The sequence below is a fragment of the Leopardus geoffroyi genome, chromosome B1 (assembly GCF_018350155.1).
Source record: "Leopardus geoffroyi isolate Oge1 chromosome B1, O.geoffroyi_Oge1_pat1.0, whole genome shotgun sequence".
NCBI classification, from domain to species: Eukaryota; Metazoa; Chordata; class Mammalia; order Carnivora; family Felidae; genus Leopardus; species Leopardus geoffroyi.
The window spans coordinates 162,890,245-162,907,939 of NC_059327.1; the positions used below are offsets into that span (position 1 = coordinate 162,890,245).

Sequence of the window (17,695 nt, forward strand, 5' to 3'; positions counted from 1 at the left end):
CACCTTATACCACTAAAAAGGATCCTGGTCAGGACCACCAGCAACTTTTATGTTTTAAAATCCAAAAGCCAGGGCGCCTCACTGGCTCTGTCAGTAGGGCATATAACTCTTGATCTTGGGGTTGTGAGGTCAAGTCCCACATTGGGTGTAGAGATTACTTAAAAATAAAATCTTAAAAAAGTAACTAAAATAAAATCCAAAAGTCATCCTCAGCCCTCTTCTTCTTGGCCAATCAGTATTATTTGGTAGTTAATTGTCCTTCTACTTTGAAACTACACTGGGTGTTCTTCCTATGTCAGTAGTAATTCTTCTGTATGGATCTCCTCCTCCCTCATTCTTATTTTTCTGACCTGCAAGGAAATGCCCCAAGGCTCTGTCCCTCTTACCACTTCTTTCGATACTTACCTCTTTTATAATCAAATTCAGTTTCACAACTTCATTTAAATACTATTAAACACTGATCACTCCCAAATTTCTATCTCCGGCCCATACCTTTTCCCTCTATTGCAGATCCATAGATCTACTTCCTATGCAAATTTTCCACTTATATGTCTAATAGACAACTCAATTTTAGTATATCCTAAACTGAACTCTTGGCCTTCTCCCTCCAAAAAAAGCATTCCTCCCGTAGTCTCTTCTATCTCAGATGTAAAAGATCTTTTACATCTTTTGAAATGTATCCAATATCTGTCTTCTCACCATCTGCACCACAACCACTTTGTCCAAGTTACCAGTATCTCTTGACTAGATCACTGTTACGACCTCTTAACTGACTTCTCAGCTTCTGCCCTTAATCTCTCTGTAGTCTGATCTTAAATAAAGCAATGAAGACTTAAAAAACCTACAGTAGATAATTTCATTCCTCTGCACAAACTCTGACAGTGGCACCCCATTTACTTTACTTATAGGAAAAGCCAAAGCCTGTGTAACGGTACAATGCCCTACAAATCTGGCCCAAGGTTGGTAGGTTGGTTGGTTGGTTGGTTGGTTGATGGAGGGGGCAGTCCTGCTACTAATTCCTAAATAGTTTATTAGCAAATATCTATAGAGTATTACTTCTGTATTATTTTTCCAGAATATTTCACATAAATGAAGTCATTTAATATACATAACTACCCTGTGAGGGATGTCTTATTATTATTACATTTTACAGATCAGGAAATGAAAGAACAAGATTAGGGGATGTGCTCAAGGACACAGAGCTAGTAAGCAATAGAGCCAGAATTTGAACCCCAGAAGTCTGGCTGTAGAGTCCAAGCTCTTCACATCCTTCTCTACTGCAGAACACGATAAACTCAATGAATGAGAGTGACCTCTTTTAAAATAGGAAAAAAAAAGCAAAAGAAGACTACATAATAAAGGAATCAGTATTCCTCAGCTATCATAACTTCTTAGCCAAACATTTTATGAGACTGCATTTATTTAAATAATATTTGAAAATGTCCATGACTAATAATTGTTAGGATGAGAAGAGAGTCAAAATCCAAGATGGCTTTGTGACATTTAATTTTGGCTGAAAGTTTCAAGAATCTTTATCTTAAGGCTAAACCACATGTTCCCATATGGGCTCTTCCTGCATTTGTATATTATGAAATATAATCTCTTATAGCAATTCAAAATTGCAGAATAACAAAACCAGAAAACTGTATAATATAAATTTAAGTAATGCAAAAGGTAAATGATCTGGCTGAGAACGAGTAACAGCTTGGTGACTGACTTGTTTCAGGCCCAGAGAAATACCTGATTTAAGTCATCTTTACCTAACTCAAAATTAAACTGCTAACATCAAACTTCCTTAGTCTCAGTTTATCCTTTACCATTTTCCTGGTAACAGGCTAACCATTTGTCATGTTTAAATTAAAAGGACATTTGCCAGCACATTTGTTTCTTACAATTGGTACCTTGTGGAACTTAAAGTTAGGTATTATCAAAATAAACCAAAGAAAGAAAAGAAAGTGGTTTTAATTGGAAAGATTGCCCAGGCTGAAATGTCCACCATCTTTTACTAAAATCTGTAAAACACATTTAGGCCAATAGATCTAGGCTTAGGAAGTCCAATAATTCTTTATGTAAGAATAATAAGCACAGAAAACAGCAAGACCATTGTTATTGCCATCTCTCCTGAATGTAAGACTGTCTTTTTTACGGACGTGTAACTATATACCATGCTTCATTTCTTGCTCACCTAAATGTTTTTTAAATGGGAAGGCACCAAGAAGAGTTTTTCACAAAGAACTCATTTTGTATTAAAACATGGAATGTTCTTTGACAGAATATTCAGCGCTTTTACGTTTTATAGCACTAATACAAGATGAAGATACCAATGCCTTCAATAAATGGAGTTATTAATTGTCTAACTAACCTGCTTGGTGGGAGTCCAGTCTTGAACAAAGAAGGAGGAGAAGTAAACTCAGCTTTTGTAGATGGAAGTGCTGCTTCCTTCTCTGAATTTCCAGTTCGTCCTTGCTGTACCTTAAAAAAAAGGGTTATTAGCTTATTTAATAGAACACTCAAATATACTACAGGTATTAAAATAAATTTGTAACATCTAATTTTAAATTAAATATGAAGAATGTTTTGTTGCTGAATATTTAATAAAATTACCTTATCTTAGAACAGCATTATGAGAAAGGCACCAAAGATGGATTATGGAATCAAAATGTTCCCAACTATTAACAAGTTCACATTAATGTTACTTAAAAGTCTAGTAAGCTCTAACTCTTTTGTCCTTTCATAAATTCCCTCAAACTGCCACAAATGAGCCCAAGATACATGGTTATGACCCCACATTTCAAAGTTCAAGAAAGGCCTTGAAGAATTTTCCTCTTCTATGTTTACTACCATTCTACGAAAACAACCAGTGGCCATTTTCGCCATTCTGACCATTTTCTATTCAGACTGTGATTTGCTCCAACATGAATATTAACTTTCCATACCATTTGTTTCCCCGTCATCAACAGTACACTGTCCTGCCAGTTCAGCACACTTAAAAGCTTGATGGCTGTTTCCTTAATAACCTCTATTCCCTCCTTTATATTGACTTTCAAATCAGTTATCTACTTACTCCATAATTTCTCCCATATTGAGCCATCCTTTCTACTCCTATCAGATCTTTTGAGTATGGTCCAGTCATACTCCTTTAGACTGGTGGAATTTTTCCTTTATGTTCTTTTGCTTTTATACTCACCTACCTATCTTAAATCATCATATATTAAATCTAAACAAACTACATTTACCCTACACTTGAAGAACATCACACCATATTTTATGCCCTACTTAAATTCTACTGTTCAGTCTAAATTCAGCATCATTCTCTTTCCCCAGGAGACAAAGGCCAAGAAACCCTCAGACACTTTGATATACTCAAACCACTGATTCAATTCCAGAAACTATCTACCTTTCACGTAATCATTACATGAGAAAAAGAATATATTTGAGTCATTAAAATCAGATCTCTTATTAATACCACAGAACCTAATCCACAATTGGTGTCTTCATACAATTAGGGTTTTACACGGACATTTTACTTGAAAATGAGTTCTACTCATTAAAAAAACTCATTTAAAAGGCCCAGATCCTAATGAGGGATGACTGACGATCAGCACTAAGACAATGAGGATAGAAAGAAATGGATTTGATAGACACTTGACAGGTAAACTGACAGAATGTGGTGACAAGAGAAATAAAACATGGTTCACTCATCAAACATTAAATATCTATTGTTATCTAAAAATCTTTCACCAGAAGCTGAGATTACAGAGAGAAATAGAACAAAATCTCAGGCCATGGGACAAGACAGACACATAAACAACCAGAGCAATACAATAAATGCTATGAAAAAAGTATCTATGAGATAAAAATGCTATGAGAACACAGAAAAAGAAATGTATTATTCTTCCTGCATGTCAGGAATATTGAGAGTTGACAGTATGGTCTCAACTGTTCCCCTGAGCTCCAATAATTTATATCCAACATCTTATCTATCTAATAAGCAACTCAAACTTACTGTGGTCAAAACAAAACTACTGATTTCCTACTATCCCCCATTCTGATTCTCCCCAAGTTTTCCCCAGTAAATAGTACCATCATCTACTGAGTTGCTCAAGGGAAAAAAAAAAAAATCCCAGGAATTATCCAATAGATATGACAATCCTATGTCAGCCGTACCTTTACAATATATACCAAATTCAACCATTTATTATGTCCACCCCTAAAACCCAGGTTAAACTTACCACTTCTCAACTGTTCTACTGAATTGTCTCTGCTTTGACCTTACCTCTAAAAAATCTATCCCCTGTATACAGCCAAGCACTGTTATTAAAAGTGTAAATCACCTCATGTCTCTCTCCTGCTCAAAATTCTCTAATAGTTTCCCAACACAAACAGAATGAAACCTAAATTTATTATCATGGACTACAAGGATTTATACTGCATTTAGGTTTTATTCAAATCTGTATCCCAATGCCTAAAAACAGTGCCTGGAGTAAGTGTTCAGTATATATTTTTATTTGACTGACTTTGGGATTCACCTTAAATGTCACTTCAAAGTCTTTCACAGGACATGGAGTTTTGGCCCAATTATCTAATCAATCACGACTTTTCCCATTAAGTCAGAAAAACTCTTAAGATCACAAAGTCTAGGTCTATAATGCTCACCTCCCCTCCCTACTTAAGTCAGAGCTGCTTCCTAACATAGTCAATGCTCAATTAAAAACTGGGGAGGGGAATGGGAAGAGAGTTGAAGAAGTAAAAGAGGAGGGAAAAAAACAAAGAGCAAAGATGAAAAAAAAAGAAAGAGCAAAGATGAAAAATTATTTACAACAGGGGAAAAGACATCAGGAAGACAGTACATTTTTAAACATGTAAAAATTGCTTATGTTTCCTTAGTTTTCTTTTCTCCTTTATTTCCTTGTAAAATACTTACTTCTTTTTTTTTTTTTTTTTTTTAAATTTTTTTTAACGTTTTATTTATTTTTGAGACAGAGAGAGACAGAGCATGAACGGGGGAGGGGCAGAGAGAGGGGGAGACACAGAATGGAAGCAGGCTCCAGGCTCTGAGCCATCAGCCCAGAGCCCGACGCGGGCTCGAACTCACTGACAGTGAGATCGTGACCTGAGCCGAAGTCGGACGCTCAACCGACTGAGCCACCCAGGCGCCCCTAAAATACTCTTACTAATTCTGAAAGTCCTCACCATTTTAGCAAGTCTCCTAATCAACTTGCATCCACTTGTTTTTCTTCAGATGTTGCACTCAGGGTTACAGACAGAATTTGTTTAACCAGAATGAGATAATTTTTTAATATGATCTAATATTTTAAGAAATGACTATAAGATACCATGACAGGTTCTCTAAACACAAAGTCATGTCAGGTCTTACATATCCAAACAAAAGTTTGACTGAAGTCTGTAACCTTGAGAAGCTCAACATTTACCCAAATTATGCTACCACTGTACCAAAACTTAAATTATTTTATGAAATTTCCTTCAGCTAGCCTTCACAGGTTAACCTTCCAAACAAAATATCTAAAAAGAAATTTGTTGTGTGCTACACCCAAATAATGCATCATGCAACTATTTAAAATGTTATCAAAAAACTTTAATAACCTAGAAAAGCATCTGCCACATAAATGTTAAGGTAAAAAAGGAAAAGTAGCAAACCATACAAATTACCAAAATTTTGTTTCAACCCACAAGAACAAAAAGACTGCGAACACAATAAAATTTGGGACTCTGAAAACAGATGAAAAGATAGTAACTGAGCAGAATAAAGAAACCTGAATCCTAAGTCAGCAATAAGAAAATAAAGATACTATGATTCTCATGGCAGAACCCCAAAAGGTTCAGCAACTGGACAACTCCAGTTTCCAGAACATTTGAATCAGGTAAGTATAAACCCTTTAGGCAGGCCACTGGAATCTATTCCCTAAAAAATCAAATCACCACAAAAACAAAAAACAAAACAACCTAAAGATACTGACATGTGGGACTACTAAAAATGCTTAGCCCTACAGAAAAGCCTATAGCAAATTTTATTCATATTCAGAGTTCCCAATCACCTTTTGAGTGGCCCATTCCCTTGTGAGTGAATGGCCAAGGACCAACAAACATTTGAGAAAAGTCAGTCAAAGGCCAAAAACAACACACACACTATGCAGGAAAATAAAACCTAAATGAAACAAACAACGTATCATCAACACAAATATCTTTTGAGAGACAGATGAGAAAAAAACACTATATCACTGCATGCATGAACAACAGCAGGACACTAAGGTTAAATACTAAAGAAAAATTTTCTTGAATATTAACAATATAACCACAGAAATGACAGTGAACAGAAGGGTTATAAGGTGGAAAAAATTTCCCAGATAATGGAAGACAAAGAGGTGAAAAGTAAAAGAGAAAAGAAAATTAAAGGACCGGTATAAGAAGTCTGATATTTAATTAAAAAGGAATTAAAAAAAAGGCGGGGGGCGGTGGTGCCTGGGTGGCTCAGTAGGTTGAGCATCCGACTTTGGTTCAGGTCATGATCTCAAGGTTCGTGAGTCTGAGCCCCACATCGGGCTCTGTGCTGACAACTTAGAGCCTGGAGCCTGCTGCAAGTTTCGTGTCTCCTCTCTCTCTCCCTCAAAAATAAACAAACATTAAAAAAAAATTAAAAAAAAAAAAAAAAGGAGTCTGATATTTGAATAGGAGGCCCAGAAGACATTAGAAAGCAGAGAGAAAGTAAAAAACATAATAGAAGAAAATATCCCAGAAATGAAAGATACGTGCTTCCAAATTAAAACAGTACAAATGAATGCTTGGTATAATGGACAATAACAGACACATAGTTGTGAAATTTCAAAACACAGCTTATACATACACAGAGGAAAAAAAAAATCATCTATGCATGTGTGTGCACATACAGACATAAAAATATTTTAAGAGAAGGTTGTGGTCAATTTTTTTTTCACACGTACCACGTAACCCATTCCCACTAGTCACTATTCCCTTGCCCCTCACTCCGAATTATAAAATTACACAACTGCTTTTATAACCAATTAAGTGACTATTTTTCTATTAAACTTCATCTCCTTTCATTTCACTGAAAACAAAAACAAAAATTAAGCCAAAAAAGGGGTCCCTAGGTGGTTCAGTCAGTTGAGTGTCTGACTCTTGATTTCGGCTCAGGTCATGATCTCACAATTCATGGTTCATGGGATTGAGCCCCACTCGGGTTCTGCGCTGTTGGCATGGAGCCGGGCTGGGATTCTCTCTCCTTCTCTCTCTGCCCCTCCTCCACTTTCATGTGGTGCTGTCTCTCTCTCTCTCTCAAATATGAACTTAAACTAACAAGTTCATTTGTACTATTTTATCTACTTGTTGGTTCATTTGTACTTACTTGGTTCATTTGTACTATTTTATCTACTTGTTAATGTTTGGGAATTTACTTAACAAGAAAGTAAAAAAAAAAAAAAAAAAAACCAACAAAAATTTAAAGGGGCTGGTAGGTTGCTTATTTCTCAGTTGATCAAGGATGAAACAAGTATCTTTGCAGTAGACATGAAAAGAATTTAAATTATGATTCTTAAATCTGTCCCTTTTGTTCATTCACTACTTTAAGATCTGGTCCTTATTCATTTCATTTCTATAGTATTGCAAGTGCTCTGTATGTGGTCTCTGACTTCCCTTTCTCCTCCTTACATTCTAGAGAACACTTGTAAGTTTTTTTTCTAAAAACCAAATTTGCTCACACTATTCTACTCAAGAACTTTCAAATGGCTTCCTATTGTCTACACAAATGTCTGTAGACTAGTTTCAGATTAAGGTCTTTCCCATCATGGTGCCCCATTTCTGCCATTTCTAGGCTTCTCTCCTGTAATACCTCTCATCTACCCCAACTCTCCATTCATGCTATCTGGTTTTGCTCATACTGCTCTCTCTGCCTACAATGTTCAACACCCCATCTTCTAATGAAAACTCACTCATCTTCCGGTTAATCATGTTTGAATCCTTCTAGACTCTGTATCATAGGACAACCCACTCTATCCTCTCAAGTCCCTACTGCACTTTGATAATACCACTAACATAACATTTCTCACAATATATCATGGTTAGTTCATATGTACACATCACTTAGACCATGAGCTCCTTAAATACAGAGTCTGTTTTCCCATGGTATCTAGCACAGTGCTGTGCACATTAGAGGTGCTCAGACGTAACAGGAAAATTGGGGAAGTCCTTTTCCTTCTCAATCACCAATCCTAATAACTGTAGTTCAAACAGTGGATTAATGGGTAAGAGCTTAGACTTCCTTTTTTCAACCTTACACTGCTGCCAGAATTGTTACTTATTAGGTCACTTCCAAAATTATATTACTTGTATGTCACTTTCATGCTCACAAACAGGGAATAATTCCTCCAACTCATCCTCCTTGTTTCTAGGCCTTCTAGAATTGAACCACACCTCACAAAGCAATCTCTCTTCTATTCCATTCCGAAAAGAACTCATCCAATCAGGCTAACTTCTTAAATACTACTCTCATCCACTTCTACTCAACTGAGTTTCTTTCTTTGCCCAAGCCATTTCCTCATCTGCAATACTTTTTTGTGTGTGTTCTCCACACTCACAAGGCTCTGATCAAAATGGTGTATGCTTTGGGGCACCTGGGTGGCTCAGTCGGTTAAGTGTCCAACTTCAGCTCAGATGATGATTTCATGGTTCGTGAGTTCCACCTCCACATCGGGCTCTGTGCTGCCAGAGCAGAGCCCGCTTCAGATCCTGTCTCCCTCTTTCCTTGCTCCTCCCCAACTCGCTCACACGTGCACCCACTCTCCCTCTCAAAAATAAACATTAAAAAAAAAAAGCAGATAACTTTAAAAAATAAATAAAATAAAATGGAATGGCAAATGCTTCTCTAACACTGCATCTTTACCCTTTTAAGAAAACACAGAAACAGAATGGAACTATATATAAACACTCAGTGTTAATAATACCTAAGAAATTTGCCTCTGCATATTTGGGATACCAATTACATCCTTATAATATTTTTTGTATTCTCCAGAGTTGCAGGATAGATAATGAAAGACAACTCATACTTTTTCAAGAATAACAGTCCTAAAAAAACCTGAACAATGATATTTCTTTATTTAAGGTGACAGCAATTCATCTGAAATTTAATGTCAAGTAAATTGTGGCCTGAAAATGCCAAACACTCACATATAACCAGTAGTTGCAGATCCTGAGCAACATCAATAAAATATATCCTACAGACCACAATATGCATAAAAAATGTGAGCCATACACATTATTAAAATATACACCCTGTTCCCAAATCAGTATTTCTAACAGATGAATAATATTTAATGCCCATTATCAAGGCAAATAAAACCATGAAACTATACTCATCAAATTCAAACGCTTATTCCTTTGGAAGCAAATGAATGAGAATGGAACAATGACCTCCCTCCCTCTCGTATAACCAAAGAAACTTCAAAACAATGTTGATAGACCGTATGTATATAAAAAACTCATTCATGGTGACACTTCCAAGAAGAGACCAGCCGCTAGTGCTCACTTCAGCAGCACATGTACTTAAAAAACAAAACAAAACAAAAAACAGAGAGACCTTGGGGTGCATGGGTGGCTCAGTAGGTTAAGCATCCAACTCAATTTCAGCTCAGGTCATGATCTCACAGTGGTGAGACTGAGCCCAGAGTCAGGCTCTGCGCTGGGCATGAAGCCTACGTAAGATTCATTCTCTCTCCCTCCTTCTCTCTCAAAAAAAAGAGAGACCAGCCCCTAGGAATTTCTTTTTATTCCTTAGTTTTAGAAGTCTACTGCAAAAAGACAAAGTATACAGAACTGGCAGTTTTACAAAGGCACCTTGTTTTCATTTGTTAGAAAAAAATAAAAAGCACCACTGCAAACAAACTATTTCATCATCAAGACAACTAGCTTTTTTATCTATTCACTGGAATCAAGTACAATATATTCAATCCCTGAAGAAGAGAGCACCAAAAAGAACCGGATGGCCATTTAAAATAGAATAGACATCATCACACACTTTCAAAAGATTTACAGCAGAACAAGAACCAAATACTTACCCAAAGTAGGATGTAAATTAAAATTAAATTCTCTACACAGAACTGTGTCCAGCAGAGCGGCTACATCTGCGGATATAGCACATGTATTGCATAAGGCAGTATTTTGGTGCCAGGGCTGCAGTCCCAAAAGGATCACAGGAAAGTTCCTGCCCACAAAGTTCCCTGAGTACACAACCCAATCTAAAAGCCACTCCCAGTCTTCATTCCAGTGTCGTTCAATACAAGAATCAAGAACTAAGAATTAAGGTAAAGGAAAAAAGAGTACACAATCAGGTATTTTAGAGAAAAGTTTGTAGGTTGCTGTGTATTGCAGAAGTATGAAAATAACGGTATTATTCTTTGGACTGGGTCTGTGATCATATGGAATGGAGAAGCCAGAATTCAGACTTGATACCCAAGTGGTAATAACAACCTGCAAGTCCCTACCTAAACCTAATCCTTTTAAGTTATTAATTTTACACATCAATGGCTTTATCCTATTCTGTTGAGTCTTTCTTAGAGACTCTCAAAAACGGCCAAGCTTCTTGAGACATCTCAAACTCTAAGACACATTACACCAATGATTTTAGTGTCATAAAGATAATAAGCAGTATGCCATCTTCCTTATCATTTTTTAAAAGAAAATTAGGAAAATAATTCTCCCATTCTCATAAAGCATGATCTGAACTGAGAGCTTAGCCTATTGGCATGAACTTTTATGTCCTACAAGCAAACATATACTATAATTCAAAATAAAATCACAACATACAGCAAGAATAGTTTTACTTGGCATATGTTAGTATAATAGGCTATAAATTCACATGCTTGCAAAGTGGAGATAAAACAACAATCAGCAAATTTGTAAGTCACCAGGAAGCTGAAGATTTGGAAAAAAGGTAGCTATTTCCACTTTAACCTCATCCCTTGAGTAGTGGTATGGGAGCAGACTCAAGAACAAAAAAATGAGAGCAACCAAGGATAATTTACTAAAATTCACCTTAAAAAGATTGAATCTGCCATCTTGGATCTCTGCACCTGGTGTAACTTCCATAGTACAGTCTTCGGCCTAAGTTAAATAACATATTCCCCATTAAGATACCACATAATTTTTAATTGATAGGCCACATAAAGACAAACTAGCTGTAGCTAGTCTGTGACTTGAAACTAAGAACATCAGATAATCATTAATATGAAACTCTGAAAGGGAAGGAAGGGAAAAAAAACAAACATGATAAAAAGAATGAAAATTTTAAACTATCTTATAGCATTTAACCACCTTTATGGGGAAAAATCGATTTATCTGGGGGAGTTTATTTGGGACTGTAGAAAAGGCTGGGGTATTCTGGAATATTTACTAATTACCGTGATTTTATTTGTAGTAGAGGTAACTGGTATAACTTCAAGTCCCATTCGTATCCTCTTTTGTTTTTCACAGTAAGCTTTCCAGGTATCTTCATTAAACCCATAATTAAAATAATCAGAAAGATCAGCACCTAAAGATAAAACATAGTATTAGTGTATAAATATTTCAATTCTATTTTTATGCAGCATACAAAATATAAACTATAAAAACAAAAATTTAGTGTTCCGTCAGTTTTATCACCCCTTCTAATTTTCCCAATTACTAATATAAAGCAATAGGACTATAAAAATTTTTGATCACAAGTATCTCCTTTAAGCTAGAGAATATTATGCTAAGTGAAATAAGTTAGTCAAAGACAAATACTTTATGTCACTCATATTTGGAACTTAAGAAACAAATGATCATGGTGGGGGAACGTATTTCCTTTAGAAATGGTGTCATGATAAAATAATATGCAAATAATAAGATTTAATAATATAGGTCATTTTACTCTTGTAATTAAGACAATAAAAATGACATTAAAAATACTCTTCTAAATGACTGTTGATACTAAAAATCTTTCGAAACAGATATAGTCCACGGGAATCTTACCGGGTTTACGCCAGGGTTTATCTTCAAAAGAATCCAAATCTACCTCCAAGAGTGGAACTCCGTTAATGCTTCCAGGTGCATCAAGGTCCACTCCCTTGACTTTTGTTCCTATTTTATACAATTACAAAATGGTGAAGGAGCTATTATCAGCACAAAACTGAGAGACACCACAGGTAAATAGAAATCATTGACACCTTTTTACCACTAATACCACTAAATATGGCAGAGGTTCCAAACACAGCATTTAGAGTAATACTAGCATAAATAAAAAACGAGATCAAACTTTATGGAGTAGCTGTAAAATAAACTGGATTGAGAGATTAGGGACTTGTTACTTATAAGGAATTCCTGTACCAATAGGAAGTTGCTAACTTCCATGTTTGAAATCACTTTTTTTGTACTGCCTGTGAGCTAAGAAAAGTCTACTTTTTTAAAGGGCTGTAAAACAAGTAAACCAACCATGTGACAGGAGCCCTGTGACCCACACAGCCTAAATATTTATTATGTAGCCCTTTCCGGAAAAAGTTTGTCCACCTCTATGATGTATGGTGAAAAACTGCTCTTTTTAACTGAGGTGTAATACCTCAACTTATGACCTATTCATACATTCGACTTATTTTCCTATTGATACAGCTGCAAATACAAGTTTTACCTGTAGTTCCATAAACTCTTCCCCCTGTTTTGATGTTAAGATTTACAGGTGCTGTACCATAACTCCTAAAAACAAAATAAAAATTATCCTGAGAAATGTAAACAAAACAGCAATTTATTCAACATGTACAAACAAACTATACACCCACATAGTAACTAAACAGACTAATGACTGACACATTTTAGAAAATGTTCTAAACTAATTTTAAAAGTCTGTCACTTGCTCAATAAGAGAAAAAAATATTTTTTAAAAGTCTCAACTTGTTTTTCATCTGAAAACCTATCAGCCACTAAGTATCTCACTGTAACAAACTTCACAAGAAATGTGGCTAAGAGGAAATCCATCTCTATCACTTTGTCTGCATTTCCTCACCTACAACATAACAGCAATCATGCAAGAATGAAATTTCTCCACTTTGTTCCCGAGTCCAGAGACCTCCTTATAGTCCTTCCTACATATGATATTGTTGATAATTCCTTTTCCAAATATCCACAGAATACTTTTACCCATAAAATGAATTCATTTATATTACATTTAAAAATAAATCTAGGGTGAAAGCAGAACAGTGTTTGGTGGTAGTCAGTGTTTAAGGACTGGGAAAACAAAGGCAAATTTCTAGAATGCTAATAATGTTCCATATCTTGACCTAGGTTGTGGGTTCATGAATGTATACATTTGAAAAAATTATTGAGCTATACTTTTTAAATGTAATATACACATGATAAAGGAAAAAAATACAAAATCTGCAGTCAGACCCCAGGCTCAAATATAAGTTTTGTCAATTATTAGTTGTGTAACCTTGGCTAAGTAACTTAAGACCTCATGGACTTTGTATAAATTTTCTGTAATACGGGTTTACAGACAGTTCCCTAACTTTTCCATATAATGCATTCTTGCATGAGGAGGAAAATCAAATAACAGAAAGAGACTTACATAATTAGTAAGACGTAAAATAATAGACAATATTCTCAATGATATATTTCTCACATAATATTCATGTTATTTAATTTGCTTCTTTACCCTCCCAAGTTCAGGCAACTGGACTTGTAAAGATTCACTGTTTCCGATCTGCCTAATAATTTCCATTTTTTTTTCCTCCAATGTACTAAATTTATGAGACTTAGGTAATTTACATTAGCACTATGATTTTTGTTTTCTGCTTAAAAATAAAATGATAAGGAAGCGTAATAAAATATTCAAGTAACTGTATGAAGCTCCACTACTATAAATTCAAAAAGTATGAAATAGCTCGAATTAAACTGTTACGGTCAGGTAGTGCTACCATTACAATCTTGAAACGCTTCAATCATCTCATTGATATTAATTCCCATAGTAAAGATTAAACACCAACAATACATCAAATACGGCTCTAGGCTAAAGAAAGAGAATGAGGAACTGAACAAATATGCCTCCTGCCCCATGCTGCTTACATTTCAACGATCTAAATTCAGCACAGCAAAAGCACCTTTTGGTTATCTATATATGATATACAAAAGTTCCAGCTGTTTACAAGTTAAATGCACAAAAATCAAGTACTATCTCTCAATGGTCTTCTTACAGAATTGCTAAAGCATAAAACAAAATAGCATTTATAAAAGGCTTAACCTTAAGTTCAATAAATGAATTTCTTTGCTCCCTACCTAGCTACTTTCCCTTCCACATTTGCCTTTAAAACATCACTTTTGTTTTTAAAACTACTAAGGCTTTGTATTCATTGTGTTCAAAGAAGCTTAGCTGTTTGGAAAATTACACATAAGCTAATATGATACCTTCCATGAGCCTCCCATGAGGTGTCAGGCTTCTCTAGGTGCTAGATCCTACATACTTGGATATCGAAAGGAACTTCAAAATTAATGCATAAAAAAAAATATGTGTTTTAACCTACTCCTCCTACATTACCCACACATGCTAATATACAGTAAGGGACTCAAGGGCTCTAAAACCTCTAAGTCATTGAGTCCTTTATCTCACTCTGCATCCACAACCATGTTATTTCTATTTATTATGCACTCAAGTATCTTTTTCCATCCATCCCTATACTACTGCCACTGGCTTAGTCTGCATTATCATCTCATGTGGACAACTCAAATATATCAACCAATTTCTATTTAATCCATCTCAACTACTGCTGCTAGTTATCTTTTCACATAACCTAACCTGGCTATAAACCTTTAAAGGTTCTAATTCCCGCCTATAAACCTGCCTATAAACTTCTAAAGGTTCTAATTCCCTAAAGTGGTTTTAACCATTTTTTCCCATCTATTGTATCCTCCAGCCATGTTCCTCTAAGCCAGGCTTCCACCACATCGCAGTAGTGTCCCTGCTAAATCATCAGTCCTCTTCTGTCTCAAGAATCATTCAAACAAGTTCAAATATTACCGCCTCTAGGATTTTTTCTTCAATACGTAGGCTTTTTAGCAACTCTCCTCTCAAAGCTTTCAAATCACCTTGTACATTCTATTCTAGCACTTAAACTGCACTGAAAGTATTTGCTCACATGTCTGTCTTCCTCACTATTTCTAATAAGGACTATATTATTACTTTTTATATTCTCATCATCAATTAATGCAGTGCCAAACTTTTTAAAAACTGTTTATTAAATGGATGGATGAATCTCAAAGGTAAGAAACTACTTTTCTATATGACTTAAATTATTCCTACTCTAGGAGCGCCTGGGTGGCTCAGTCGGTTGGGCGTCCGACTTCAGCTCAGGTCATGATCTCGTGGTCCGTGAGTTCGAGCCCCACGTCGGGCTCTGTGCTAACTGCTCAGAGCCTGGAGCCTGTTTCAGATTCTGTGTCTCCCTCTCTCTCTGACCTTCCCCCATTCATGCTCTGTCTCTCTCTGTCTCAAAAATGAATAAATGTTAAGAAAAAAAATTATTCCTACTCTAAAATTTGCTTTCTGGGGAGCCTGGGTGGCTCAGTTGGTTAAGCATCTGACTTCGGCTCAGGTCATGATCTCACGGTTTGGGAGTCTGAGCCCCTCGTCAGGCTCTGTGCCTGACAGCTCAGAGCCTGGAGCCTGCTTCGCATTCTGTGTCTCCCTCTCTCTGCCCCTCCCCTGCTTGCACTTTGTCTCTCTCAGAAATACGTAAACATTAAAAAAAATTTTTTAATTTGCTTTCCATCATACCTTATAGAGAAAATGAACTTCGTAACAAAAGTATGTTACCTAAAAAAATGCTATTTTGTACTTTCTAACAGCTTACAATAAATCCATTTAGTATTGTTCCCGGAATACAATTTGCTCTTTAAACTTACTTCTGAAAATTCTGTGCACAAAATGTTCATCAAACTTCATTTTCTCACAAGATCTTTCAGTTTTCAAGGGACAGATCTTGAAATATCAAGGTTAAGTAAGTTCTATACCCTTCAGAAAGATCTATAAAAGTTACTTTGAAATGCATAAAAAACATAAAAAGTAGATCAACTGAAGAATGGGTGTAAGCATAGACAGATGGAGATATACACATTTACCCATATAAATGATAAAGCAGACCTAGCAAAATGTAAATTGTATAATCCAGATGATGGGTAAAATAACCATATTTCATGAAACTGGAAATTGCTATAAGAAATAAAGTTCAGAAAAAGTACTGTGGGAGTCTATATACATTTAACATTTGATTGCACTTCCTAACAAAAATTTGATATTAATAAAAAAAAAAAAAACACCTCACCATTTGCTTTAATTGTTCTATAGATGCAGATACAAATAATTTTATGTAACAGTATTTACTAAACACAATGATTACAGCGTTCCTTTTGCATAATGCAGATGGCAAAGGCCTATCAGCATTATACAGAAGCCCAACACTAATTCTTTAAGTGGAGATGGAACACCAACCTACCCCTCATATGAAGAAGTCTCTTCTCAACCCTGCTCCCTAGAGTTTTAAGATTACACAGGCAGTGCTTATTATAATGTGAAACCGACCACAACAATAACTGAGTTACCTTTAAGCTCCTAAAATAACTGAACAAAATGGCTCTGCTATAGAAATAAAATACTCAAAAGTATTTATGTATATATTGCTTGATTCCAGATAAGGCTGCTTACTGAATTACAGTGCAATTAATCAAAGTTCTATGTTCCTAATGCATAAGTACCACATTATACATCCAATCTGAAAAAACACAGAAAAAATATGGACTCTTATTCTACCACCATAACAAAATCACATTCTGTACTTTAATATATTCCCTTCCACCTTTTCTGGAAGATTCTTTATGTGCTCAATGAGCTAATGACAGTCGATTCACTTGATCTAGTTTTATAGACTATAAAACTTGATACAACATATTGGCTTAAAAAGCCTACAGGACAATGAACAACTTCAAAAATACATTATGAGGAGCAAAAAGAAACACTTTTGATACCATTTTTACTGGACAATAAATTAAAAACCTAAACACGGTTGTGGATAATATAATGGAAGAACAATGTAGGTGAAAACTGTAATTTAAGGTTTTTTAACTCTAACTAAAGAATGTGTAGTATTCAATTCATTTATAAAAACACTTTAATTTTAGAAATCAAAAACAGCTGCTTCCACGTAATTTGCCTAATAAATTAACTTTATCTTTAAGAAAGATTTTCATGGTGAAATCTCTTTTTATCATGATAAAACTGACACAACGCTGTATTAATTTTAGGTGTACAATATAATAATTTGATACTATATATTGAAAAATGATTAGTTAACATCCATCACCAGACAGTAATATATTTTTTTTCTTGTGACAAGAACTTTTAAGATCTGCTCTTTTAGAAACTCATCGTGAAATTTTAACAAGAGTTCTTTCATTGCACGGTAAGACGGAAAAATGTAAAAAATATGGAATCAACCATTACTGGTTCGAGATAAGCACACTACCTTGCATTGAGGCACGTAATCGTTAGTTAAAAATAACTTACCCATACTGTGGTGCTCCCGTTTTAATGTCTCCTATAGTGACATGAACATCATCCTCATCGTCATCACTGTCACTATCACTATCATCTTCAGTCTCGGTCACTTTC

The 17,695-nt window shown here is 35.3% G+C and overlaps 1 protein-coding gene across 30 annotated transcripts in view; it reads right to left on the reverse strand.

The window, feature by feature from the left end:
* The window catches only part of FIP1L1 (factor interacting with PAPOLA and CPSF1), an 82,712-nt gene that overhangs the window by 54,433 nt on the left and 10,584 nt on the right, over nt 1-17,695 (reverse strand). For 8 of the 30 annotated variants that reach the window (XM_045474045.1, XM_045474038.1, XM_045474061.1 and 5 more), the window contains 6 exons: nt 17,591-17,694; nt 12,671-12,735; nt 12,019-12,126; nt 11,427-11,557; nt 11,062-11,130; nt 2,363-2,472 (listed from right to left, as the gene is read on the reverse strand). In XM_045474045.1, coding sequence (XP_045330001.1) covers nt 2,363-2,472; nt 11,062-11,130; nt 11,427-11,557; nt 12,019-12,126; nt 12,671-12,735; nt 17,591-17,694 — 587 coding nt within the window. The remainder of the gene's footprint in view (nt 1-2,362; nt 2,473-11,061; nt 11,131-11,426; nt 11,558-12,018; nt 12,127-12,670; nt 12,736-17,590; nt 17,695) is intronic. The other 22 variants (XM_045474055.1, XM_045474048.1, XM_045474051.1 and 19 more) reach the window with 3 other exon arrangements.